At 42.8% G+C, this 27,999-nt stretch overlaps 1 protein-coding gene across 1 annotated transcript; it reads left to right on the top strand.

Moving 5' to 3' along the window:
* The first annotated feature begins 1,050 nt into the window (after positions 1-1,050).
* On the top strand, positions 1,051-20,162 carry sh3gl3b (SH3-domain GRB2-like 3b). The gene is made up of 9 exons (XM_079501918.1): positions 1,051-1,285; positions 7,167-7,235; positions 8,579-8,651; positions 10,753-10,896; positions 11,678-11,811; positions 13,698-13,886; positions 14,630-14,733; positions 16,410-16,534; positions 18,887-20,162. The coding sequence occupies exons 1-9, from the start codon at positions 1,241-1,243 to the stop codon at positions 19,096-19,098; spliced, it is 1,095 nt and encodes a 364-aa protein (XP_079358044.1). The 5' UTR covers positions 1,051-1,240; the 3' UTR covers positions 19,099-20,162.
* The last annotated feature ends 7,837 nt before the right edge of the window (positions 20,163-27,999 follow it).

The following is a 27,999-nucleotide window of genomic DNA, read 5'->3' as shown; positions in this document are numbered from 1 at the left end:
TGCAATCAAATAGGACTTTTCTGTTTGTATGTATGGGCTGTCAAGGCCAGAAAGTCGTTTTTGCCACTCAGTAGGCCTTCCTGCATAACTTCCTGGTTTGGTGATGATGTCACGCGCATACCCTCTATTGAAGAGCTGGGATTGTCTTCTACTCCAGGCTCTAGAAACAAACTGGGCTGTCCTAAATACTTCATAATTAAATAACCAGTCTAACTTGTATGATTGGCTAATTAAATGGCTAGTTGGTTAACTTGTCAGACGATCTATAGTTTGAGCAACAATTTATCTTAGCATATAATACGGTATATAAGTTTGCAAGTTTGCACCCTAGCTTGACGATGCCTTCTCACGCATTCAAAACTCAAAAGGCCCTAAAACAAGGCTCCAAACATCCCAAAACAAACTGGTCGGGCTACTATACCCGGCCTTACTCCCAGAACCCACCTCACCTCTGCTCATTTTGATAGGTTGGAATGGCTTAGGGTTGATAACAGAGTACAGCAACTTGCAATGGGCCTGGTCTACATGATTCGCTACACCAAGATACCCATGTACTGTGCCTGTCAAAATACTTCCTGAATGTCAATGAAGTCTATGATCACAACACCAGAACAGAGGGAGTTCCACAAACCACGTTCAACCCAGATTCGGCTCAAACAAGGGGATAAATTAATTTCGCTCCTATGCCACCAAAATGTGGGACACCCTACCAACAGCCGTTAAGAAATGTGAATACCTAGACTCCTTCAAAACTGCTCTCAAAGAGCACTTTAAATGTTTTGAGGAATTGAACATGGAGGACTCTTATCATGTAAACAAGGCTTTTTCTGGTTTTATCCTCTTAGCAGTTTTTGTATTGACCTGTACTTTCCTTTAACTGTACCCATTCTGAAAACTGTTAAAAATCCAATCAATCAATCCAAAAACTAAGACCCGCCTCTGTATTTTTAGTCACTTGATCTCCCTGACAACCAACTAGCCAATGAGCTCGCCTCCGCCCTTCTAGGCGATGGGATCTAAATGCTTTTTACCACGCTCAAACCTCATTGGTTGATGACAGCTCCAGCTGATTTAGTGCACTGATTCATTGCGACAGACGGAGGAGATCAGATCAGATGGATGATGAATGGATGGATTCCAGGAATCGATGGGAGGATTTGGAGACACACACACTAACCGCGGGATCAGTTGACCGATAACAACAGTCTGTCATTTTGTTTATGTGTCGTCGCTGTCAACGATGTCTGTGTCTGGGATAAGGAAACAGTTCCACAAAGCAAGTCAGGTAACACAGAATCTGGTGACCCATCGAGCACCATAGTATATAGTGTCTTGTTGTTCGCGTTTGCGTGTGTTTATATTATAGTCAGTGTGAGCGCACATGCCTATTATTGTGATGACCGAAGTTATAATAATGGAGACATTTTCCAGTTGTTTGTGTAACTTATAGGTCAGGATTAAAAACCCCTTGGCTTTAAAGTTGTATTTTTGTTTTGTAGTTTACATGAGATTATTGTAAACACGTTGCTGACAGGATGCCATGTTAAACAATGAAGTCCTATTTCTTATCACTGTTTTTGAGGGGTCTATGTCCAGCTTTGAGGGTTTGTCCAAACACAAACATTGTCCTAACACAAACAGTGAATACCATTGACAATGAATGGCCAGTTTTGAGTGTTTGTACACTGCAAACACAAACACACAAACACAAACAAGACGACGGTGAGGATGCAAATTCTCATTGGCTGGAATGAGATGATGATGTATGATGATGTACGTGTACGATGATAAGAGCGCCCCTCCCTTCACACGGGTGTGATTTTTGATGACATACAGTGCAACGAGAAAGAGACTATGGGAGTGTGTGGGACTATGTTCTTGGAGGGGGGTGGGGTTGCTAGCCTACAGCTACAGGGCAGGGGGACCTGTTCCCGTTGCCCCGCCCTGTAAGGCACTGTCCAACACAGCAGTGCTGATTAGACTTAACTCAGCTATTAACACCTTTAACCCTGGTGTCCCAAGTTTGGGCCTGTCATTTAAGTGAAAATAAAAACAAAAAAAGTGAGGGGCACTCTTATCATCGTACATCATCAGCTTCATACATCATCTCATTCCGGAGTCCGGACAATCACAATTTGTCCTCAGCTTCGTCATCAATGTTTGTTACGCAATGTTTGTGTTTACGCAAAGTTGGTGCACACATCAAAAGCTGGACACTAGTGAGGGGCTAGTGGTGCCCCTCAAAAACTAGAAAAGTGTGCTCCTTGGATTTAATCTTTGTGTAGGACGAAAATAGCCGATTTGCTCGTCTACATGTGACGTAAATTCTCCATTTATTGTCAATGGCATTTAATTTTTGTGTTTGGACAAAATAGACGATTTGCTCGTCTACATACTACATTTGTAAATGGCATTTAATGTTTGTGTTAGGACATAAATCGACACTATAGCTGAATATAGAACAATACAACTATAACCAAGTGACGTACAAAAGCCTAAATCACACCCGTGTGAAGTGAGGGGCGCTCTTGTCATCGTACATCATCCAATAAAAAATGAATATACTTCATGAATTAATTTGTTAACTAATGTTTATTATCTTTTAACTATGATGATACAATGTATCAGAAAAATCATCTTTTCACCATGATCATGTAAGATGACAACTGAATTTATGTGATTGGTGTATTGATGTACATTTTCCTTTCATTATAAATGGCATTTAATGTTTGTGTTGCCATCATATCCATCATGCCATCATATTTCAGGCACATATGACGTAAATTCTCCTTTCATTGTCGATGGCAAATGTGAGACGTGACGGGACGCCCCTCAAACATTACTCATTTGTTTGCCTTTGTACGTCACTTGGGGCGCTAGCCCCTCCTTGGTTACAGTTGTATTGTTTCTTTCCTTTTAAAATGGAGTAAAAGAGGGAATGAAAACATGAGCCGGACTGCTATAAAAGCCTTACCCCCTTTTTGAAACTAGCTCCTCGCCACTCGCCCTACACACTTCCACTTGGTTTGAGCATAGATATATAAATAATAGAGACGGCACTGGGATTCCCCTCCCATCCACTTGCATTGCATTGCATCTATTATTATTATGCATTGCATCTATGCTCAAACCGAGTGGAAGTGTGTAGGGCGAGTGGTGAGGAGCTAGTTTCAAAAATGGCCTTAGAGAGAGAGGTGAGGAAAGGCAAGAGACTCACCAGAGTCACAGATATGCATAGGTTACCACAATGGATGTAACACAGGGTGGACCGAGGTGGTGTGTTGTTTTAGGTTACCACAATGGATGTAACACAGGGTGGACCGAGGTGGTGTGTTGTTTTAACACAGGGTGGACCGAGGTGGTGTGTTGTTTTAGGTTACCACAATGGATGTAACACAGGGTGGACCGAGGTGGTGTGTTGTTTTAGGTTACCACACTGGATGTAACACAGGGTGGACCGAGGTGGTGTGTTGTTTTAACACAGGGTGGACCGAGGTGGTGTGTTGTTTTAACACAGGGTGGACCGAGGTGGTGTGTTGTTTTAACACAGGGTGGACCGAGGTGGTGTGTTGTTTTAACACAGGGTGGACCGAGGTGGTGTGTTGTTTTAACACAGGGTGGACCGAGGTGGTGTGTTGTTTTAACGCAGGGTGGACCGAGGTGGTGTGTTGTTTTAACACAGGGTGGACCGAGGTGGTGTGTTGTTTTAACACAGGGTGGACCGAGGTGGTGTGTTGTTTTAACACAGGGTGGACCGAGGTGGTGTGTTGTTTTAACACAGGGTGGACCGAGGTGGTGTGTTGTTTTAACACAGGGTGGACCGAGGTGGTGTGTTGTTTTAACACAGGGTGGACCGAGGTGGTGTGTTGTTTTAACACAGGGTGGACCGAGGTGGTGTGTTGTTTTAACACAGGGTGGACCGAGGTGGTGTGTTGTTTTAACACAGGGTGGACCGAGGTGGTGTGTTGTTTTAACACAGGGTGGACCGAGGTGGTGTGTTGTTTTAACACAGGGTGGACCGAGGTGGTGTGTTGTTTTAACACAGGGTGGACCGAGGTGGTGTGTTGTTTTAACACAGGGTGGACCGAGGTGGTGTGTTGTTTTAACACAGGGTGGACCGAGGTGGTGTGTTGTTTTAACACAGGGTGGACCGAGGTGGTGTGTTGTTTTAACACAGGGTGGACCGAGGTGGTGTGTTGTTTTAACACAGGGTGGACCGAGGTGGTGTGTTGTTTTCTTTGTCAGCCTGGCAGAGAGCCAGGGGGTTGGTAGATATAGAGGGCAGGATAGTTTGGTCATTGTCCCCCTGCAGCCCCAGGCCAAACTGGGACCCAGTTAGAAGGTTAAAAAGTCATTTGATGGAGTTTGTTTGTTTTGGTGTAGTTTTTTTTTTTTGTGCGTGTGTGTGTGTGGATATTTTTAATGACGAGGACAGGTCTGTCTGTCTGGCTGGCTGGCTGGCTGGCTGGCTGGCTGGCTGGCTGGCTGGCAGGCAGGCTAGAAGTTGGAAAAAAAGGCTTTACATTTTTATAAATAGAAATGAAGGGAAGGGATATTAGAGATGGGGCAGGAGAGATTAATAATGAATAACTTCTAGTCATTAATAATGACTGAGAGAGACGCTGTTATGGAAGAGTAGTTACCAAATTAAAACATTGTGTTATACGCGTACTACAGTGAAGGGGATTTGAAATGTATTGGAATTCGAATCTAACAGAGCACAATGTACCATCCAAACAAACTAACAACCATGATTTAAGATGTTTATCTAAAATCACCATCTTCATCATTCAGATAGCTGTTCTGTTTGTTACATTATTTTTGTCTCCACCAGGCCGAAGGCATAGGGAGAGAGTATGTTTTAGACTCCGTCCATGTGTGTGTGTCCGTCCTTCCGTCTCACAAATCTCACATGATTGGTCCGTTTCGAACAAAATGCCATTTCCGTGAAATTATGCACGCACATTTCCACTAGGCCAAGGACGACATGCCACTAATTATTTTCCTAATCAGCCTCACGGTGGCGCTATAACAGGGCAGGGCAATTCTTGTTTTTACCTATAACTGCATCGATCTGTGTATAACTTATGTATGCACACTCCCTAGAGGCCATGGAAAAACATTTTCCCTGCATCCCTCCACATCTGCCCGTTATAGCGCCACCATGAGGCCGATTTCTGCAAAACACATTGTTTATATTAGTCGCACAGATTTCATCCAAATCTCACGCAAATCGGTCCACATGATCTCTGTAGTCATGTGATCAAGACGAGTCTGTTGGATTTCTCAGATTCTACACTGATTGGCTAAGATTGCCTTCCAAAGTTTTCAGGAGTGGCCCATTTTGTACAATGCTGCAAATGTCCTGCTCATCCAGAATTCTATCCTCAGAGATGCTATGAGTGATCTGGCTTTGCATTTCCTCAACAAAATGAAGAAAATTGTTGCAAAAAAACAAAAAAACATGTTTATATTACTATACCTAAACATTTTGCCAAACATCACACACACTCATATCCTCCTGGTGGAGACCTGTGCCCAGAAGGGCACTTTTTCTCTTTTTGTAATCCTCTCATTAACTCTTTCAGAACAGCAGAATTCTCGGTAAAATATTTTATTTTCTGCCTCACTGTTTTGAGTGAACAGTAGCTCTGGTCCATAGCCTTCTACTGCTACTACGATTCTGCCCTGCAGTATAAGGCTATGGGACTTTCGGTTTTAAATCTCAAATCGAAATCAGACCAGCCTCTCCTCTTTAGCGTATTTTAAAAGAACGTTTTTGCTACTCACCAAAACAAAGGCGGGTTGTGTCATTAGAAAGCCTACTTTCTTCACAAGAAGAATGGCTAGACGCCTGCACTGAAGTGCATAAAGTAACAAACTCTAATTCTTGGAGAGAATATCAATGGAAAATTGTAAGCAGATTTTTTGACTGGTAGAGCAGGCACTACTCCTACAACTGAGCTGGCGGGAATGTGGTGAACAGATCGGTAATCATACGCATATCTTTTGGACGTGTCCTAAATTACAGCAATTCTGGAATAATGTTTTTAATGACATTAACAGAGTGTTTGACACTCAGATACCACAAGATTTCAAGACAGCTATTCTAGGAGTAGTGCCGACTGGGTTTGAAGGTAGGAAAAAGGTGTACGTACCTCCTCCAGATATTGTTAGCAGCGGCCAAAAAGACTATCACAATAAATTGGCTAGGAAAACACCCTCCAACCCACGAACAATGGCTAAATAAAGTAAAAGAAATTAGACATGGAAGAAATTACTTATTTGGTGAGGCTACAAAATGAGCAATTTGTTAAGAAATGGACGCCCTTCGCGCGCATCGAGATTTAACATTACAAAGATTGATGGACACCCCCCCTTCCCCCTCTTTCCTTTTATTTACTTTATTGTTTTTATTCTATTCTATTTTATTTCATGTCTGTTGAATTACTCGATCAAGATGTTGTCTTTCATGTTTACATTTCTTCATTATTATTGTTGTTAGTATTATTTATGATTATTTTTCAAATGTGTTACTTTCTATGTTGCTGCTGTCTCCTTGGGGAGACAATTTTGTATTGAAGAACTGAATGATGATATATGATGCATATGTATAAAATGTATTGTCTACCCCGGCAATGACAATAAAAAAACAAGTTGAAAAAAAAAGAAAGCCTACTTTCCTTAGTGGACGCACTCTGAGCCCCCCACCACACGTATAAACTGTACTTTTTGGCCAGAAAGGGATTTTTTTTCACCGGAGGAAAAATATTCTCTATGAGGCAGTTCTCTGGGCAATATCGGTAGAGGGCGCATTGGAGTAACTAAAAGTATTTTTTTTCCGGTGGAAACCAAATCCCTTTTTGGCCAAAAAGTACCGTTTATACGTGTGGTGGGGGGCTCAGAGTGCGTCCACTAAGGAAAGTAGGCTTTCTATTGACACAACCCGTCTTTGTATTGGTGAGTAGGTCAAACGTTTGTGAGATTTCCACTAAAGAGGAGAGGCTGGTCTGATTTCGATTTGAGATTTAGAACCGAAAGTCCCGTAGCCTTATACTGCAGGGCAGAATCGTAGAAGCAGTAGAAGGCTATGGACCAGAGCTAAGTGAACAGATACAATATAAATAATGCAAATGTCTCTTTCTCCATCCCTCCTTCTCTCTCAGCTTTTTAATGAGAGGTTAATCGGAGCAGAGGGAACTAAACTAGATGAAGACTTCCTCACAATGGAGAAGGTACGTAACACACTGCTGTCACAAAAACGCTGTATTTGACATCAGATATGTGTATGTACTTGGAAAGTACATAAAGTCCTTTGAAGACCTATAATGAGACACACAATGGTCGCCTGGCCAGGGCAACTGTAACTTAACCCATTTTGGGTGGGAACCCCTTTTGGTGTTAGCATTACGTTATGCTTTAGCTATTGAAAAATAGCAGATCTACAAGCTCATAGCGCGCCACCGAGTGGCGCGCTACGAGCTTGTAGGTCTGCTATTTTTGAAAAATCGAAGAACAACTGACATAGAAACATAGCTTTTTCAGAAAACTGTCAGGATGTAGAAGACATTTTTAGAATCTGATCTCAGGTCAAAATGGGATAACCTGGAATAATTAATGTTTCAAGACATCTGACCTCAAATGACATTCTACAGGGTGGGGTTCTTTGTGCTGTTTTTCGCTGTGTGCACCTTCACTTCTCACACTTTTGCACTGACCAAATGGACATCTTTTTTTGATAGTTTTTGTGACGAGATACGGTGAGAAATATATGAAGCACTGACTGTAATGGACACTCTTTATTTGCTTTCTACCTCTATTTACCGCTGCTCTGTATTGTCGATGCTGCTCGTTTTGGGAACCAGAACGTCCATGATTTGACCCCTGTCTCTCTTCTTCCAGGTCAAAGTGTTCTTGAGCAACACACTGAACCCCTAACTGTTCACGATGAGGGCAGTACCTTACATGGTTGCCTCCACCACTGGTGTGTGTGGTTATAATAGTTAACTAAAACTAACTAAAAAACGAAAACTGAATTAAAAAAACATTTTAGTTAACTGAAACTAATAAAAACTAAAAATAAATTGGAAAAACGATAACTAAACTGAAACTGTATTGTGTGTCCTCAAAACTAACTGAAATGATAGACCCTTAGTTTTAGTTTTTATCAATATTTATATGCCTTTCGGATATTTATAATATAATCCTTTTAAATTAATTTCCTCATTTCTCCAACAAGTTTTACGGCAGTTTTCAGCACCGTACAGCAGCATGTAGCCATGCTAATCCTAACCCACAAATAAACCAAAGTACGAAAAAAACGAAAACTAAACTATAACTAAACTAAAACTAAACTAAAACTAAGCATTTTCACCAAAATAAAAACTAGCTCTAAAAACGAACTAAAACTAACTGAATTAGAAAAAAATATGTCAAAACTAACTAAAACTAAACTATAATGAAATAACCAAAACTATTATGTAATGCACAGTGTAAAGCTAAATGTGTTATAGAAACGCAAACCATTTACAAACATTCTTTCTCTCTCTCTTCTCTCAATCATTGTTATGACCTCTAGAAGGTAGCTGTGATCCAGAGGCTGGTTCTGGAGTTGATGTCAAGAACTTCAGATTACCTTCAGCCAAACCCAGGTACTTTCTCACATACTGTCTATATGTTATCAAGACTATGCTGTACTACAACTATTTAGTGCTGCACAATTAATACATTTAAAAAGAAAAAAAAATCAAGATCTAGATTCAGACACCTCCCGATCTGACGCAAGATCGGGCTTTGGTCGGCGAGGTTTTGCTCGCTGTGTATGAAAGGCCCTGCGAGAAGATATAGCGCCAATAAAAGTGCTCGCCGACATCTCCCCGACGTCTTCTGAATATCTAGCAGGTTTGATATCTGGCTCTGTCGCCGACTGGACATCGTACAGTACCTGCCCTGTGTCGTACAATGGTAGCTATATTAGCCCAATGTTGCTGTTAAATAGTGTATAAAACCCAACTCATTTCACTTGAATAATGTTGATAAAACCGCTGTGTGTGTGTGTGTGTGTGTGTGTGTGTGTGTGTGTGTGTGTGTGTGTGTGTGTGTGTGTGTGTGTGTGTGTGTGTGTGCGTGTGTGCGTGTGTGCGTGTGTGCGTGTGTGCGTGTGTGCGTGCGCGCGAGACGGAGAATTATTTAATGAAAATCGAGATTTAACGTTCTGTCTCACTGCAGCCCACGTAGGCTACACTCTATCACAAACATTTCGCCCTGTGTAGCCTGGCTGTCCTGTGTGTGTGTGTGGCGTGCACACAGAGAGAGAGATAGAGAGAGGCGTCCTGTGTCGGTCTCGCGCTTGTATCACGGCACCCTGCACGTGCGTGAGATGTAAAAATGAATAAAATAAAAACAAATGAATATCGGGTCTGGATCGCATCTTTTTTTTTTTTACTTTGTTTTTATTTTAAAAAAAATGTAACAGAAATCAAACATAAATGTGAATGCAAGAAAACAAAAATATATAACAAAAACAGACAATAAAAGAAATCCAAAGAAAAACAGAAAAACAGCTTGACAAACTTCAAAAATACAGCATTTTTCAAACAAGCCCGGCCTGCATCCAGCCCTTGCTCACACCCCAAGGAGACAGAAGCTCCGTTGACCCCCAGACCGCCACCAAGTGACTGGCCAGAGGCCCCCGGATCCCCCGCCCCACGGCCGGCTACAGACCAGGCACCTGCAACTTCTTCAAAGCATTTTTATAGACACAACAACCACTACTCACTTTTAGACCTCTACACATACACTGCAACACCCAAGTACAATATTACAGAAGTCCATTTAAGTATGAAACTTTCCATTTTTAATTGTAACCTTGCAGTCATTTCCTCCATTATATAAACCTGTTTCAGTCTCTGTTTCCATTGGGTTATAGTAGGTGGTTTTATCTCCCTCCAACTGGATCGCATCTTGGTGAACTCTTGCAGTGTGTGATGCCTAGTCTGCGACCAATCGTTTAGTGTGAAAGCCACAACGATATGATGACAGACGATATAAAAAAAAAGACTCCTGCCGTGTGAAATGCATAACGATCTGATGACTCGCCGACAACTTTAAAACTCCTACAGTGTGTAGGGGCCATTACTTAGGCCCATCGCTCCCAGCAGAGCATAGGCCATCGATGACTCTTCTCCATCCAACGCGGTTTTGGGCATGTCCTTTCCGCCTCTCCCCAGCTGACACCTATGTGATCCATTTCTAAATTTGAGCAATTATTGTGCAGCACTAGTTGGCTGTCCAATAAATTTTAGTTTTATGTTTTTGCTACAAGAAGAGAGACTTAAGTCAAGCACTTTGATGTTGTCTGTTTAAAGCCACAGTAGTTTGCCACATTTTGAATGTAGTAATGTTCAGCAACAATACAGACTAAAGACAATAAATATTTTCATGGAAAAAATGAGGATCGTGTGAGAATCGTGATCTCAATTCTTTGAGATTCTATATCTTTACTACAGAGCCTGAACCTTGGTAAAGTGTATACTCTATCAATGGGCTATACTAGTGTACTACAACAATACTATCTATAATACACTATACTACATTGCAGTACTACACGGTATTGAATTCTATTCCTCTTGGCCTTAATGGCTGTCAGTTTTAGTAGTACAGTATGAATTAAAAAGCAGTAGTCTGTGTTTGAACATGAACTATGAATGCAGTTTATAATTATTTATCTCTCTCTGCCGGGCCCGTCACCAGCCTACAGGGCCAAAATGAGCATGCTCGCCACCTTGTCCAGGATGGGTGGGCAGGAAAAGTCTGGGGGTTACCCACAGCCAGAGGGCATGCTGGGAGATTGTATGGTGCACTACAGCAAGCAGCTTGGACCAAGCTCTGCTTTTGGTATGTTTATTAACATCATTGGTTATTGTTCATACATTCACCTCTCTATCTCTCACCCTGTCCATATTTCTCCTATTCTGTGTCTTTATCTTGCACCCTGTCTAGCTGTCTCTCACTCAGTTTATGTCCTTGTCTATACCCTTTTTATCAGTCTCTCACTTTTTTTTTTTTTTATAATTTTTATCCCACGATTTTGTAACCCATTTTTCACCCCTGTGTCAATTATCTAATGTGATCCTGGGCTCTACACACCCTCCGCCAACCTAGTCCCCATATATTGGGGACATGGGCAGAGCAACGGACTTGAACTCATGCTTCCTTCATGCCTGAGTGTCCAAGTTGCTCCTTTGCACCTGACAGGGGGGAGTTTCCCTGATTGGACGTAGCGCGTGGAAGGAACACGTTATTCCAACCAGTTCCTTTCCCCTCCATCGGGCACCCCGGCTGGCCAGGGGGAGGCAGTTTAGAGACCAGGATTACTGCATGTTTTTTGTGAGGGTACCTACCCTAGGGGACACGGGGAGAACATGCAAACTCCACACAGAAAGGCCCTTTCGCCAACCCCGCCTCGGGTATGGGTACTGATGACGCGGAGGAGGAAACACGCCGCCAGCACCCAGTCTCTCACTTTTGTCTGTCTCTCTATCTCTCACTTTGTCCATCAGCCAGAGTGAGAAACTGTTTCTCACCCTGCCTCTCTGTCTGGCTCTGTCTGCAATTTCTAATCTCGTGCACCTGTCTTGCTTTTGCTGTCTGTCTGTCCACTATTTGCTTTGCTTAGGTGGGGCGCTGTCAGAAGTGGGCGTGGCTCTGAAGCAGATGTCGTGTTTCAGGGAAGGTCTGGACATCTGTGTCAAACAAAATTTCATCGACCCTCTGCACTGTCTCCATGACAACGAGCTCCGGGAGATAGGGGTGAGCGTTTGACTCCCACAATCACATCAGCTCAGCACTAACTAACCAATAATACAGGCTGTGCATGCAGCGTTATGTGGTGATCACACAACTGACTGTGGCTCATAACAGTCTGTAACAGGTTCAGTGGCAGGGGACAGTTGTGCTGCTTGCCATGCTGTTGTATAAACTGTAAGTGAAACTGCAGAAGCTGCATCGCTACACAAAAGACAAGAACATGACGCCAGCACAAATTAGTGACTCATTGACAGTATTAACAGCAACATCAAATAGTGTTCAGCTTAGTGATGTCTCAGAACATGAGACGACGGGGCTTTCGCTTGAAAATCTCTATAACAGAATCGTAGACCTTCAGTTAAACCTCTCTCAAACGCTAGGAGACACAGACTATTTAGGCGGGACGTTGTCATTGTTCTTCTGCGTGCACTTTTTACTCTTTGTACACTAGTAAACAGGCGTTCAACAGTACATGTGGTCATTGGCAGTGTAATTAGTGCCCTTAAGAATTAATGGACACTGGCGAAAACGTCAGCTGAGCATGCATCAAATACCATCAGTAGTGTTTCAAATGTAGCTCTCTTGCCTTCTTTGATAGCAAGGTAGAACAGGTATCCCCCACCCTGGCCTCCCTTGAACACAAAGGCGTATACATTTGCATGTCTATGGGAGGGTCGCGCCACGGAATGGACACATCCGTGAATGGGCGAGGGGCCAATGGTCTCGATCTTTTTTTTTGTCAGTCTGTTTTCAAGGAGAGACGAGGTCGAGACTTATTGTGAATGCGCCTCTGGTTCAGAGCAGCAGCAGCAGCATAACAACAAGCTGCAGCCTATTTTATCACGCTCGTGCTAATGAAACAAAACACCACACAGTACGGGATTATTGGATTATTATTTCATGTCAAAACATATAACCCAGATAAAGTAATGTGTCACTCTGCATGTTTAACTAAAGTTTTCCACATTTCAACATTTCTGAATGAAAAAGACATAGGCCTAACCCTTTTTTAATCATACTGGTCAACGATATAACATTATGTTGTGATATAATATTATTGCAGCGCAGCAGGTAGGCTACTTAGGCCAGTCAACGGTATTCCCTGTGGGCTAGGTTTTGGTGTTGATGCACTTTGAATGCCAGCATCAGAGTTTTGTACTCTGTGCAGGCAGCGACCGGGAGCCAATGGAGGGAGCAGAGAAGGGGGGGAGACATGTGAGAATTTTGGCTGGTTGAAGACCAAGACCATTTTGGATCAATTGGAGAGGCTTAAGTGCGCATGCCAGTAGGCCAGTAAGGAGGGAGTTGTCTGGATAAGGAGCTGGGCTGACTGACTCCTGGGTGAGGAAGGGTCTAATTCGTCAAATGTTATAGAGATAGACTCAATCCTGTAAACCTACAGGATTGAGTGACGGCTGTAATGTGTGCTTTAAACGAGTGTTTGACTGTCCAGGACAACACCAAGGTTCTTGGCTGTTGGGACCGAGGTTACCGGTGTTGTCTATGGAAATGGTTAGCTCAGCCTGGGCCATGGCTCAGTGGTCCAGGCACCTTGGCTGGTAATCCAGTCTGGCAGTGTGCCGCGGGTTCGACTCCCGATCCCGACGGCCTTTACTGCATGTCTTCCCCCCATCTCTCTCCCCATTTCCTGTCAGCCTACTGTCTGTCCCTCCATAAAAAATATAAAATAAAGGCGAAAGCCACCAAAAAAAACATTAAAAAAAAAAGAAATAGTTAGCTCCCGCATGGGGCAGGACTTATATTAGCTGGGAAGAAGAGAAGCTCAGTCAAAATTGTGGGAGCCAACACGTCTGTCATGAGAAACTAAGCAGATAATGTTGTGATTGGTGTTTGGTGTGTCCTGAACTGTGTCGTGATTGTTTGTTCAGTACCACCTGAGGAAGTTGGAGGGACGCCGCCTGGACCTTGACTACCGCATAAGGAGAAGGAGGAGAGAGGAACAGGACGAGGCAGAGAGGAGGAGAAAGAGAGAGGAGGAGGACACGGTGGCCTGGGAGAAGTTCACCACCTCCAAGGACCTGGCTGAGAGGAGCATGTTCACTCTGCTCCAAAATGACGTGAGTTCAAACATGACATCATATACTGCTCTGGTTTTCAATGTTGGGTTCGGGGACCACCAGGGGCCCAAATGGTCCCTTACTGGTCTGTAAATGCTCAACCAAAAGATGTTCTTTTTTATGATTTTTGATGGTTTTTAATGATTTGTGATTTGGGGATTTTCTGTCTATTTTTTTTTATTGAATAGTACACAGTAGAGAGAGACACAGGAAAAAAGGAGAGTGAGAGAGGGGGAGTTACACGCAGCAAATGTCGTCAGGTTCTGGATTTAAACTCGCAACTCGCTGTCATTAGAGCCTTGCTGCATTAGACCCTGCAAATCGCTGCATTAGAGACTAACGCCCCCAACCTTTGAGAGGTTTGAGAGGCATTAGGCCACTGACCCCAATTTGATACAGTTTTTGTGTGTAAAAAAACAGATGGACCTGCAAAGGTCAGTTTGGGTCCAGTTGAATGCCTGGTGGTCCCTAGTGAATTTATGCCCGATTTATATGATATCGTGTGTGTGTGTGTGTGTGTGTGTGTGTGTGTGTGTGTGTGTGTGTGTGTGTGTGTGTGTGTGTGTGTGTGTGTGTGTGTGTGTGTGTGTGTGTGTGTGTGTGTGTGTGTGTGTGTGTGTGTGTGTGTGTGTGTGTGTGTGTGTGTGTGTGTGTGTGTGTGTGTGTGTGTGTGTGTGTGTGTGTGTGTGTGTGTGTGTGTGTGTGTGTGTGTGTGTGTGTGTGTGTGTGTGTGAGATATCCAGGTACAACAGATCACTCAGCTCTCTTCTCTGATTGGTTCCTTTCTGGAGTTTCATCGTCATTCTCTGCAGATTCTAGCGGAGCTGCAGTGCCGCCTACAGACCAGGTTCAGACACACCGTCTAATGCACATAATAACAACTGTAATAATAAAGGTAGCACTACACTGTAGCAATATACTCAAGCTAAAGGCCAGGTCCAATTGCATAATAATACAACATCATATCATATACTAATGGTCCTAGAAAGATAGAAAACCATGGGACCTACAGTAGTAACTCCAGCAGACAGTACTTAACCTCGCCTCACCAGGCTTTCCACCTCGGAGGAAAGCCTGGACTCTGTTTCAAAAGTCTGTATGATCCGGTCGGGAGCGGATGATATCGTTACGTCATGTTGTAGTATTGTTTTGTAGTTGACGGGCAGGAACAATGGGGCGGCAACTTCCCTTTCCCTCAAACCGATTTTTCTCAATAAAAGCTCTCGTAGCCTGTAGCTTTTATTGAGATAAATCGGTTTGAGGGAAAAGGAAGTTCTGTTTGATTGTTCCTGCCTGTCGACTACAAAACAATACTACAACATGACGTAACGATATCATCCGCTCCCGACAGGATCATATACCCTAAATGAAATGGTGCCCAGGCTAGACAGTACTAGAGGTCCTGGTAGGATAGGAAACCTGCAGTATTAGGGGTACTAGTAGGATAGAAATCCTGTACTAGAGGTCCTGGTAGGATAGAAAAATTGTGTGAAGTGAGGGGCACCTCACTTCTTTAAACAAACATTGTAAACATGTAAACTTTGTTTAAAGTGCTCTAACATTAGAAAGTCCATAGACTTTGCTGCTACTCTATGTTGTCTAAATGAACATTAGAAAGTCCATAGACTTGGCTGCCACATGACGCCACGTGGGGTGCTGTTCTTTTTATGTAAAAAAATCCATAGACTTGGCTGCCATATTACGTAATTTCTGAAAGCCAGACGTTCGGAAAAATGGTAGTGATTTTCTCCGCGCTTTACAATGTGCATTACATTCACCCACACATTGATGGAAACCACGAAAGGCACTAACCTGCTCATCTGGAGAAGTTATGGGTTCAGTAGGGACTTTAAGCAACGACTGTTTTCAGGACGGCTCTGCTACGCGGAAGTACGGCGGCTATGACGCCCACGCCGTAGCTGTCAAAATCGTTAAGCAAACAGCCTCCGGCGACGGCGACATTGGTTGCCATGGTGACGCGTCCATGCAGCATGTGTCAAACATAAACACACAAACACAACATATTATTAAAACACCCCGTCGCGCGTCAGCTAACTTGCCGATATTGCTTAATTCTTACATTCTGACATGATCAGCAGTGGAAAGAGGAAGGTGTTGGAGCAATCTGTGTTATTCTAAAACCGTTTTAATAAACATGGTTAATATGACACATGGTATTAGTGTTATTTCTTCATTCAGAGCATGCCAACACATTACACAGCATAAGAGAGGTGATGGGAGCAATCGGTGTAAATGTATGACAGCTATAATTTCAATAAACATGGTTATGACATGGCGTTGTAGACACTAAGTGTAAGTGTAGGTTCTCCCGTAGTAGAAAGGGCTGCGACGGAGAGCAGGTTTATGTATCGAGCACTGATCCATTTCCGGTTGCCGTAGCCGACTGCCGTATCCGTCGTTGCTTAAAGTCGCTATTGTCTCGCTCAAGGATACTTCCCAGAATAGGGACACTGTGTTCATGTGGGTAAAGGGACACTTGCTGAGCTGTGTGTGTGTCTGCAGGCTGACTGCTGCCAGTAACCAACCCCGCAGACATTTCCAGTCCAAAAGAGCTCAGTCCATTACAGAGCCCACAACCAAGAACCCAGTCTACGAAGAGCTGTCAATCAAAACTCACACATCACCAGGTGATATATTAATATCTGTGTATCATTAGCTCTATTTTCTCCCCATTCCTTTTGTCTGTCAGTCCGTCTATTAGTCGACAACAGATGATTTTCATGAAACTTGGTGGGATCAGTAGGCTGTCCCTAAGAGAGGAGGCCTTTTGTGTTAAAAAGGGCAAATGTCAAGGTTATAATAATAATACATTTTATTTATAAGGCGCCTTTCAGGGCACTCAAGGTCGCCGTACAACAGGTTAAAAACAGTCAATACAAAAACACAGTTAAAAGCTAAATCAAAACTAGGCACAGCTTGCAGCAGAAGACAACAAAGGTCAGCCATATGCCCACGTAATATGCCCATATAATCACGGTCAAGGTTTATTGGTTAGACAAATATCATAAAATGATAAAGGAATGGATGGATTGTTTTTTAAACTGAGCAGTTATGATTCAATAGGCTGCCCAGAAAAGATGATTAACTTAACTCCCGCTCCCAACTGTCTCTTCTACACTATCTTCCTCTTCTCGGCTTTCCTACCGTCTGTCTCTCATACCCTGTTCGCCTCTCAGCTTTCCTTCCATCTGTCTGTCCTCCTACACTGGTTCCCTCTCAGCTTGCCTACTATCTGTCTCTCCTACTACGTTGTCTGTCCTCTGTAGCATTCCTACTATCTGTCTCTCCTACTACGTTGTCTGTCCTCTGTAGCATTCCTACTATCTGTCTCTCCTACTACGTTGTCTGTCCTCTGTAGCATTCCTACTATCTGTCTCTCCTACTACATTGTCTGTCCTCTGTAGCATTCCTACTATCTGTCTCTCCTACTACATTGTCTGTCCTCTGTAGCATTCCTACTATCTGTCTCTCCTACTACGTTGTCTGTCCTCTGTAGCATTCCTACTATCTGTCTCTCCTACTACATTGTCTGTCCTCTGTAGCATTCCTGCTGTCTGTCTCTCCTACTACATTGTCTGTCCTCTGTAGCATTCCTGCTGTCTGTCTCTCCTACTACATTGTCTGTCCTCTGTAGCATTCCTGCTGTCTGTCTCTCCTACTACATTGTCTGTCCTCTGTAGCATTCCTGCTGTCTGTCTCTCCTACTACAGTGTCTGTCCTCTGTAGCATTCCTACTATCTGTCTCTCCTACTACATTGTCTGTCCTCTGTAGCATTCCTGCTGTCTGTCTCTCCTACTACAGTGTCTGTCCTCTGTAGCATTCCTGCTGTCTGTCTCTCGTATACTGCTTCCCTCTCAGTTTTCCTACTGTCTCAATAAAGACATTTGAAAAAAGTCTGTCTCTCTCTAGCACAGGGGTTCTCAACCTGTGGGTCGCGACCCCTCGGGGGGTCGCCAAATTATTTTGGGGGGTCCCCACATTTTTTTTTGTTTTTGCAACTGAATGGCTGGAAAGTGGAAATGAAGTTTACATATATTACACATAGTACATGCATACACCTTCCCTAATGATTATATGTGGTTTCAGTATTTATTTATGGTGTATTGTCTCTATTATTAACCCATTCTGGGCGGGAACCCCTTTTGGTGTTAGCATTATGTTATGCTTTAGCTATTGAAAAATATCACATCTACAAGCTCGTAGCGCGCCACCGAGTGACGCGCTACGAGCTTATAGGTCTGCTATTTTTGAAAAATCGAAGAACGACTGACATAGAAACATAGCTTTTTCAGAAAACTGTCAGGATGTAGAAGACATTTATAGAATCGTTCCCAGGTCAAAATGGGTTAAGGTTATTGTAGCAGTCAATTTATATTGGGGGTCGGGAGGGGGCGGGGCGGGAGTCCCGAGACATTGCCAAAGCATTTCCGGGGGTCCCCGGCCAAAAACGTTGAGAACCCCTGCTCTAGCTGCTAGAGCAGGGGTTCTCAACGTTTTCTAGCAGACCTCATGAAGTTAGTAAGTCATTTTCTCAGGATATGGATGTATATGTTTGAGGTCGTTTCATGCATTGAACATACAGTATAGCTAACACAATAGGAAGCTGCTACTATTGTCAGGCTGAAATAGTGTCTGGTTGTTCTGAGAGACGGAGACAGAGAGGCTTTGCCTGATGGACATGTTTTTGTGGTGCTAGCCCCTCCTATGCACAGCTTTGTGTGTTTGTAGCACGGAATGCGATGATTTGATTGGCAGATTTATGATGATAAGAGTGCGCCCCTCACTTCACATGAGGGTGATTTTTCATTCTCTCTCCTGTCTGTCTGTCTGTCTGTCTGTCTGTCTGTCTGTCTGTCTGTCTCCACTGTGTGTCTCTGTGTTTGTCTCTCCACTATCTATCTGTCTTTGTCTCTCTCTCCACTGTGTGTCTCTGTGTCTCTCTCTCCACTATCTATCTGTCTCTGTGCATCTCATACAGAGGAGAATGAAGTGACATTTGACCAGCCTTGTTGCCGGGCGCTCTACTCCTTCCAGTCGCACACCGAGCGCGAGCTGGGCTTTAAGGAGGGTGACATCATCATCCTGACCAATAGGATTGATTCTAACTGGTATGAGGGTATGCTGGGTGGCCAGTCAGGCTATCTCCCGGTCAGCTATGTGGACGTCCTGGTTCCTCTTCCGTTACAGTGACAACAGTACAAAAGCCATAATAGATTATTTTTTATTTAAAGTCATACTGTGTAACATTCATTTTAGTGGACGTTTTGGTGACGCCTCTTGTTAGCTCCATTATTATTACAGTTTGTCTATAATAAATACCTCAAAGGATTTCCGCAGGGTCCTAGTTCCCAAGGATATTTTCGAGTGTAATAAGAAGTTGTCAGAAAGTCAGAAACTGTAGTTATTCACTGTAAAATACACACAACTATTAAACTTGTAATAGTGTTTAGAGAAGTTGTCAAACACATTCATGTGGAATGGTTAGGTTATTGTGAAACATATACCAGCGTAGATTATATAGAAAATAACTTGCTTAATTGAAACTGTTACACAATATGACTTTAATTATTGGTTGTCATTGAATGTTATTGTATTGTTTGTCATTGAATGTTATTGAATTGTTTGTCATTGAATGACATTGATTGTCATTGATATCTGATGAGATTTGTAAGCCATATCCAAGAAGAAATATTTCAGGGGTACCAGTTACCACATTGATGACTGTTTAGTTCCTGTTCCCATTGAGATGGAATCCTCATTTATTGTCTGTATCGCTTGTTGCCATGGTGTTTCTACTTAGCGATCTCAGGCAATTATGCAAAATGTCTGATTTTGAAAATAAATGTTAAGCCTGACCCTTTACACGGCATATAAAAGATTTATTTATTTATATCATATTGCACCTTGTCTGTTATAATGTATAATTGTTATGTTTATGTGTTTGTATTTAAAAGGACATTTCATCTTCATCTTTCTGTCTAAGCGATCAGTAGAATGATTCTCTAGGAGAATTTCACTGGAGTTCATCACATAGACTAGACCGTTGTAGGCCTTCAGATATTGTAGTAGGCCTATACATAGACTACACACTGTTAGTTGGCAAAAAGTAGACTGTTTTATGTACACAGCAGGCCCACATAAAATGTAGACCCACTAGACTGTTGTAAGCCTATTAACACACATTGCTGCTGTCACAAATTGCTCTGTACCAAGAGCGTTGCTGCTGTAAAATGTAATAAACTGTTTCAATTGATTGATTGAAGTATTTATTAACAGTTTGCGGAATTACAGTACATTTCAAGCACAACTCAATACAAAAACTGTGATTGGACGACACCATAAACTGCATAAAGCATTACACTTGTTTACAGGAGGGTCCACTGTTTAGCCTATTATTGATATTGCAGCTGTAGTTTATATACTATACAATTGTTGTAATGTGGAAAACGTAAGGTAGGCATTATGACAGCCTGTCATTGACAGGAGAGATGTAGGGTGCGTTCGGAAATGCGCACCGGGAGCGCACTGTCCTATTAGTTTGCATTGCACAGTGCGCTCAGTGCGCTATTTCCGAACGCGCCCGTAGTCGGCCCTAACTTCCCCATCTCTGGAACAATAGTGCCATCATGTGTTGGTTTTCAGAACTCGTACTTTGAATTCCAATGACCAGAAGGGAATCGATAGGCCCACAAGGGTAACAGGTATTTCCTACAAAAAGTCAGCATCGATGCTGACTTTGGCAAAGGTCACAGTCATAAAGGGACGGGGCTGAGCCCTCACTGATTTACCGATTTCAAATGGGACATCCCTAATGGCCTCGCAGACTTCACATGAACGCGCAGCTAAATCAGTGAGGGCTCATTGAGTCAGCAAGGGAGCGGATTGGGATTGGGCCTATGAACTGCGAGTCATTTTGCCAAAATCAGCATCGATGTTGATTTTTGCAAAGGGCCCAGGGCCCAGGGGCACTGATTTACCGATTTCGGGACACGGCCCCTTAAGCATAGCAGCAGGTCATTGTCTGATTTCAGTGGTTGCAGAGAAATGTTGGGGGGAAGCATTTACATGCAAAGTGAGGTGACCTGACCTGATACAAAGCTGGATGCAGAGGTGATCATCACATTGCTGTGACAACCATGTTCATTTGTTGCTGCTGCAGGGCATCTTAAATGCTATAAGTTGCCGTCTTCACAAATGTGATGAGGTTTGGGATATAGGGGGATATGGCCGAATTTAGCCCAAGGAGTGTTTTTCGTGCAAAACTAATGCTTGGAATGGGTTCAGAATCATGAAAAACCTAGTTTGACATGTCACATCATGCTACTTAAAGTATAATGAAATTTAGAACATTTTGCCATATATTGGTTGTCAATAGTACCCCAACTTTCAGCAGCTGTCAAAAATTCCCCTAGGGTGGTTGAATGGAAACAAAAAAAAAATATTATTGCTAAGAAATGTATTCCCAGATTGTATTAATATCCCCTGACTATTTACACAAGATTTTTACTCAAAATCCCCAAATGTCAGTGGTAGGGCTTCTCTCATCCTATGAGTTCTCTCATGATTTTTGAGCTCACTGCTCATGCTGAACCGTTTCCCACACTGGTCACAGTAGTAGGGCTTCTCTCCAGTATGAATTCTCTGGTGATTTTTGAGAGTTCTGTTGTGGCTGAAGCATATGCCACACTGGTGGCATTTAGCAACTCAAATGAAAGAATAATTACAATAAAACTTTCAGTTTACTTCAACTACTTTATTCAGAAAAAAACAAGATTCAAGTTTCAACAACAACAACCACATTACATAATCTGGTTTCAACACAGTCAAATCAACATTACATGAACTGTCAGCATGATAACAGATTCAGAGATAACAGATTCAAAGATTCAACAACTGCATTACGACATTTGAGCACAAATCTTGTCAAAGGCATGTGGGTCGCTATTTGCGGGCAGGTGCTCTTCTATGATGGTTCTGAAACTTTTGTATGAGGACATTCGATCATCGAATTGGTCGGATGTCGTCACAGTTTCCCAAAGCCAAGTTCTCACATATTGTGTTGGATCCCACGTGGCTAGAGGTGGTCCATTGAACCTGATGGACATCATGGATGATACCTGTTCAATCAGTGAGTGTTTATCCGACATGATCGTTTGATTAATGTGGCTGAATGCACTTTCACACTCGGCAGTGTTCCATGGAATGAGTTTTATGCAATTCAATAAAGACCGGAAATCATCAGGTCTAGTGCGTACGCCATACTTAATGTCCACGAATGCATAAAAAACACCCCTGGTTTCCCTACGTGGCAGCCTGAGTATTTTGTCACACAGTTCAAACAATCCGTTCTCTCCATACCACACCTCTTCAAATGTGAGGTCCGTGCTGCTTCTCTGTGCTGACGGCAACATTTCAGGTTCTAGAACTTTCAGCTGCGAAATCAAATTGACACAAACTTGTGAGTCTGAAATTCTATGGCTTAGATTATTGCTGAGACTGCTGAGAAACTGTTGACGGTCGAGGGAGACTATTTCTGGGTCGTCTGTCAACACAACTGTGCCAAACATGCCTCCTGATACCGCCGTTTCAGCTGCACGTACTTTGGGTCCTGGTCGTTCTCCCATTTCAGCAATGACCTGAAAGCTACAATTGATCAGTTTGTCTGCACAGGTCACTGACTTGGCTTGTTGTAAATGTGTCGATAGCATGGCTAACTCGTTTAGCGTGTCATACATGAGTGCCAAATCTAACACAAATTGTTTTGAAGTCAGCTGCTTTAACAGACCGGCAAAGCGTTTCCTATCGTACCCGGCCGTTTCTCATCGGTCTTTGCAAAGCTGAAGTAGGCACATAGTGACTCAAAATCATCCCACACTGCAGACACTGTGCGAAAGGAACTGCCTACATGTCTCATGCTCAGGAAACCTCCAATTCTCCCTGCTTTTTGCAATTCAGCATACTTAAATGTACTGTTGTACGCAGTGTACAATTTGTCCATAAAGTCCACAAAATGGTTCTCGCCACTGACCTCAGACACGGTGTCGTCCACGGCCTGCTCCAGTTTGTGATTTAAGCAATGCCAGGTCACTATTTTAGGATACAGTTCTGACATTTTTTCAGCTATTCCAGATTTCCGCCCCAACAAGACACTGGCACCATCGCTTGCAAATGCAAATAAGTGTTCCTTCAAATATGCATCATCAAAGCCACGTACACTGAGGCATTTCAGCAGATGTTCCATAATGGTGTCAGCTCTTTGGTTCGGCAGCTCAATCAAATCTAGAAACATTAACTGTGGCTCACAGCTCTTGTTTGTTGCACACCATCTGAGGTACACCATCAGTGTAGTTCCAGATCCAAGGCTAGTTGTTTCATCGACAATAATTGATATTTTACCTTCCATGCCTTTGATTCTATCACAGAGGTCCTGTTGCAAGTCTGAGCTTATACATTTGGTTATTTGCGCAACCCCATTTTTGCATGGTAAATACTGCAATCCGCTTTTATCTGAAAACGGCGTGTTCTTTTGTGCCAAGCAGTATACTGAACGGAACACGTTACACATGGCCTTCTGGAGGCTGTCTTTGTCTTTTGGTGGCTCGTCCTTCTTGTCTTGTATGCGTTGTGCAGCAAAGTGACTGGATGACAGTCTGTGTCTAGTTATTCTTTTCATCAGAGATGCCAACATTTCACGCTTGTCGTTTCCTCCAGGTGTGATGGTGTAAAAACACCATTCATGTTCTGTTACTGTTTCTCGCTCTTGTTCTTTGAGGATAGAGAAATCCGTGGTGGACGAGGAAACTTTGCACCCCAGTTTCCCATCCTTACAGTCGATCCAGGGGTATGCCTCCTTTTTCCTGGCCCACATCTTCTCTGTCCACACAGCAAATGGTGAGCTCCCCTCCACTGTGGTAGAGTCAGGAATCGTAGTGGAGGACGAGGGTTGGGGAATGCTCATTTCAGGTGTGCAGCTATCATCTCTCTGCTGAAAAAAATAAAAACATGGGATACCATTAGAAACTGCATGGGCCGCACAACATAGCTTATAGGCATCATCACAATAAATGTAGTAAAACACTACTATGATGCTAACAATTCCCATGAAGCATTATTGTCTCCACCAGGCCGAAGGCATGGGGAGAGAGTATGTTTTGCACTCCGTCCGTGTGTGTGTGTGTGTGTCCGTCCTTCCTTCCGTCCGTCTGTTACCAGCTAATCTCCGGCACCGTTAACCCGGTCGATGCCAAACTTTGCACACACACTCCCTGGATGCCAACGATGAACCTCTGCCCCACATTTTCCAGAACGGCCTGTTATAGCGCCACCATGAGGCAGCTTTTCACATTTTTTATCTAAAACTGCACCGATCTGCGTGAAACGTTCCATGCACACTCCCTAGAGGCCAAGGACAAACCTTTGACCTACATTTTGCGCATCTGCCTTTTATAGCGCCACCAGGAGGCCGACTTTTGTAAAACACATTTTTTGATATTACTCCTCCAGATTCTGTCCAAAAATCTCACAAATCGTTACACAGTATCTCTATGGTCTTGTGCTCAAGTCGGATCTGTCCGATATTTCATATTCCATCCTAATTGGCTATAATTGGCTTTCAGTTTGCACGATTGCCCCGTTTTGAACAAAAGCCTCAAATCATGAACGCAGCATGCAATTTACGTGAAATCTTTCACACATTTTCTTACTAGGCTGAGGAATATATCCCACCCTTTTCACATTGGCCTGTTATAGCGCCACCAACAGGTTTATTTTTGCAAAACACATTTTTGGAAAAAAATGCCTCAAATCATCCAATTGCCCTCCAAGGTGTAAGAAGAAATGCACCCTTTTCACATTGGCCTATTATAGCGCCACCAGGAGGCCACAACCTGACCTGCCGGAGACATGTGCCCCGAGGGGCACTTTTTCTAGTTGTATTATCATTTGCCTTTGACAATAGATAGTAATAAGTAATAACTTATAACCCATTGTAAAATGTATTAATGCAAACATATTATACATCTAGCACTTAACCATATTATAGTTACTTAAGTGTTATAAAACTGTAAAATTAGAGTAATGCTCTCTTATAATGAGTCCCTTGTAATGACTTTACGGTGAAGTATCACAATGCTGCATCATTACTGGTCAGTGTGGTCACTCACAGACTTTCATTAAGTGTCTTGGTGAGAATAATATCCCCTGACTATTTACACAAGATTTTTACTAAAAATCCCCAACTGTCAGTGGTAGGGCTTCTCTCCTCCTATGAGTTCTCTCATGATTTTTGAGCTCACTGCTCATGCTGAACCGTTGGGATAAGTGTATAATCTGCTGTTATAATCTAACATAGACTAGCTATGTAGAGTGATTAAATGTCACTTCATGTGGTGAGTGCTTTAAGTAAAATGGACCAAATCGCACTAAATGTATGCAAGAACAGCACAAAGGGTTTCTGTCTGCACCTTCAGGAATGTCATGACTTGCCATGCCATTCAACCATGCTGACCAATGTCTAAAAACACTAAAACTGCTTAAAATAGCCTACATGATTTATTTGTAATTCATTCTAATATATTGCAACAATGAGAATTATAATAGTATATGAATCTTGCAACTACTATAATACTTGAAGTCATGCTTTATAGTGTTATCCTTGTTATAAAGCATTAGGCATATGAATATGTAGACTTCCTATAATTTAACAGTGTTATAAGCAGATTATAATGCATGATACGTATAGTTATAATGCATTACAGACATGAGCTAGGAAGTGTTACCAAACAACACGTTACTTGTACAGGGTTTCTTTGACTATGCATGCACCTCCTGGTACCACAGCACCTCAAAGGCCCTTAAAACCAGGCTCCAGACCTCCCAAAACAAACTGGTCAGGCTCCTACTTGACCTAGCCCCCCGAACCCACCTCACCCCTGCCCACTTCGACAGGCTGGAATGGCTTAGGGTCGACGACAGAGTACAGCATCTTGCAATGGGTCTGGTCCAGACCCATTGCCTGTGGTCCAGTGGTTCGATACACCACCAAGATACCCATGTACCTGTCTAGATACTTCCTTAATGTTAACGAAGTCCACACCCACAACACCAGAGGGAGTGCAACGAACCATGTACAACCCAGATTCGGCACAAACAAGGGACTAAATTCTTTTTGCTCCTATGCCACCAAAATGTGGAACGCCCTACCAACTGTCATTAAGACATGCGAATCCCTTGACTCTTTCAAAACCGCTCTCAAAGGGCACCTACGGACGGCTGCAATTCGAAACTGGCCCCTGTAAAATCGGAATCCCTCAAACACGAACGCAAGGACAACACAAGAGACGGTCGCGGCCACACAGCCAACTCAAGGTATGGCCACTGAGCCGAATTGGGGACCCAACGCAAGGACAACACAAGAGACGGTCACGGCCACACAGCCAACTCAAGGTACGGCCACGGAGCCGACTTGGGGACCCAACGCAACTCCTCCAAGGAAAACAAACAAATTAACGGAGCTGAACGTGAATCCCCCCCACCGCCCACCCCTTTTTTTCCCCTCACTGTATATGTTTCTTTTCCCTTTTTACCTCCTTTATGGTGAATTCCTGTTCTGTCTATAGAAGTGTCTATTTGTACGTCTCTAAATGTTTTGATGATTTGAACATGGTGGACCCTATTGGAAACAAGTGTAATGCTTAATTGGGTCGTCCACTCACAGTTAACAGACTTTGTATTGAGTTTGTGCTTGAAATGTACTGTAATTCTGCAAACTGTTAATAAATTCTTCAATCAATCAATCAATCAAAAAACTTGCCTCTGTGCTGCTGCTGACCGTTTCCTCAGACGGCTGAATAACTGAAGCTATTTTTCTTTTCCTGGTTGTGTTGTTGTCATCATTTCTGTCCTCCAGTGGTGGTGGTTTCTCCTCCACGTCTGACAGCAGAGCATCCACTGGCAGTGATACTGCAGGTGGTGGAGGCCTTGGCCTCTCCACGAAGCTGAGGGGCAATCCAGAGTTTGCTTTGGACAAACGTCTTCTTTCTCGGTGGCTCACTCATTGTAGGTATAGCTACAGTGTGGTAGTGGGCCTGGTACTACACTGTGTGGTATTTATACCGTGTGTGAGGACGGTTGAGGACCTGATGGTCTTTATGCAAAGCGGGTGGGTGTGGCTGTCCTCTATTGTTGTGTAAGCAGGCTGGTGCAGCCCTCAGAGAGGTGAGAGAGTAAACCACTCCTTACAGGCAAAACAACACCTTAATTGTCCTTCATTTATTTTTGGCCCAATCATATCATCAATACACGAGTGGAACTGTTAATACAGAAACATAATACAACATAAACTAGCAGTAATATTATGGAAGAAAGCAACAAAACTGTGGGTTAAAACCCTATATGCACAAAAATAACTACACTTCAAAACATCTTGTTGGATGAGCTGATACTACTGTAAGGTAATGTCCTAAACCAAGTAATTCATACTAATGAAAATAAAATCAAACAAAATAATAATTATGCCTGGCAAAGAGTGAATTCAAATAATTGTGTGTTTTTTATACTGTGCAAAATGATTGCTTTCCAAGCTGGGTGTTTTCTTCTCGACAGACTTTACACATTTAAAGGTGAAGTTGAAAACAATGTTAATTTCCTTCATAATTATAACTTGTTCTTGAAGAACCTGACATAGGGGGGTATAAAACAATAACATTGTCCAAAAGCACAGACAGGCCTCTCTCTACAAGGGAAGGTTATGAGTTTAGTTTATGGGGGATGTTCAACCCCCCCATTCCAGATAACCATTCACTGAAAGACAAGATAGATGTTAATTTGGACAATTCATCCGCTCTCTCGAAACACGTCCATACATAATGAGGACAAGTTTTTTTAACCTATAAGTGCATTTTTTAAATTCTAAATAAAAACTGTATCTTCCTCATTTCTCTGTCAAGTTTATCACTGTGCTTTCTTACATTATTATAACTTTCTTAAGCCGATTTTAAGCCCAATGTTCCAGATTGATGGAATGGAAACAACACCAAAACTCAATACCAAACTCATCTCAAACATTTTTTTTGTACAAATGTCTTTATTGAT

This window comes from Electrona antarctica, assembly GCF_951216825.1.
Source record: "Electrona antarctica genome assembly, chromosome: 5".
In the NCBI taxonomy this organism is placed as follows: Eukaryota; Metazoa; Chordata; class Actinopteri; order Myctophiformes; family Myctophidae; genus Electrona; species Electrona antarctica.
Note: the sequence above shows the minus strand (reverse complement) of the source record. Positions and strands in the feature narration are given on the sequence as shown.

What these genes read in the sequence shown, in the direction of transcription:
- sh3gl3b (XM_079501918.1), top strand. Translation starts at nt 1,241, where the DNA reads ATGTCTGTGTCTGGGATAAGGAAACAGTTCCACAAAGCAAGTCAG. An exon ending in AGTTCCACAAAGCAAGTCAG is followed by an intron (nt 1,286 to 7,166) that starts GTAACACAGAAT and finishes CTTCTCTCTCAG; the next exon opens with CTTTTTAATGAGAGGTTAAT. An exon ending in ACGAGCTCCGGGAGATAGGG is followed by an intron (nt 11,812 to 13,697) that starts GTGAGCGTTTGA and finishes TTGTTTGTTCAG; the next exon opens with TACCACCTGAGGAAGTTGGA.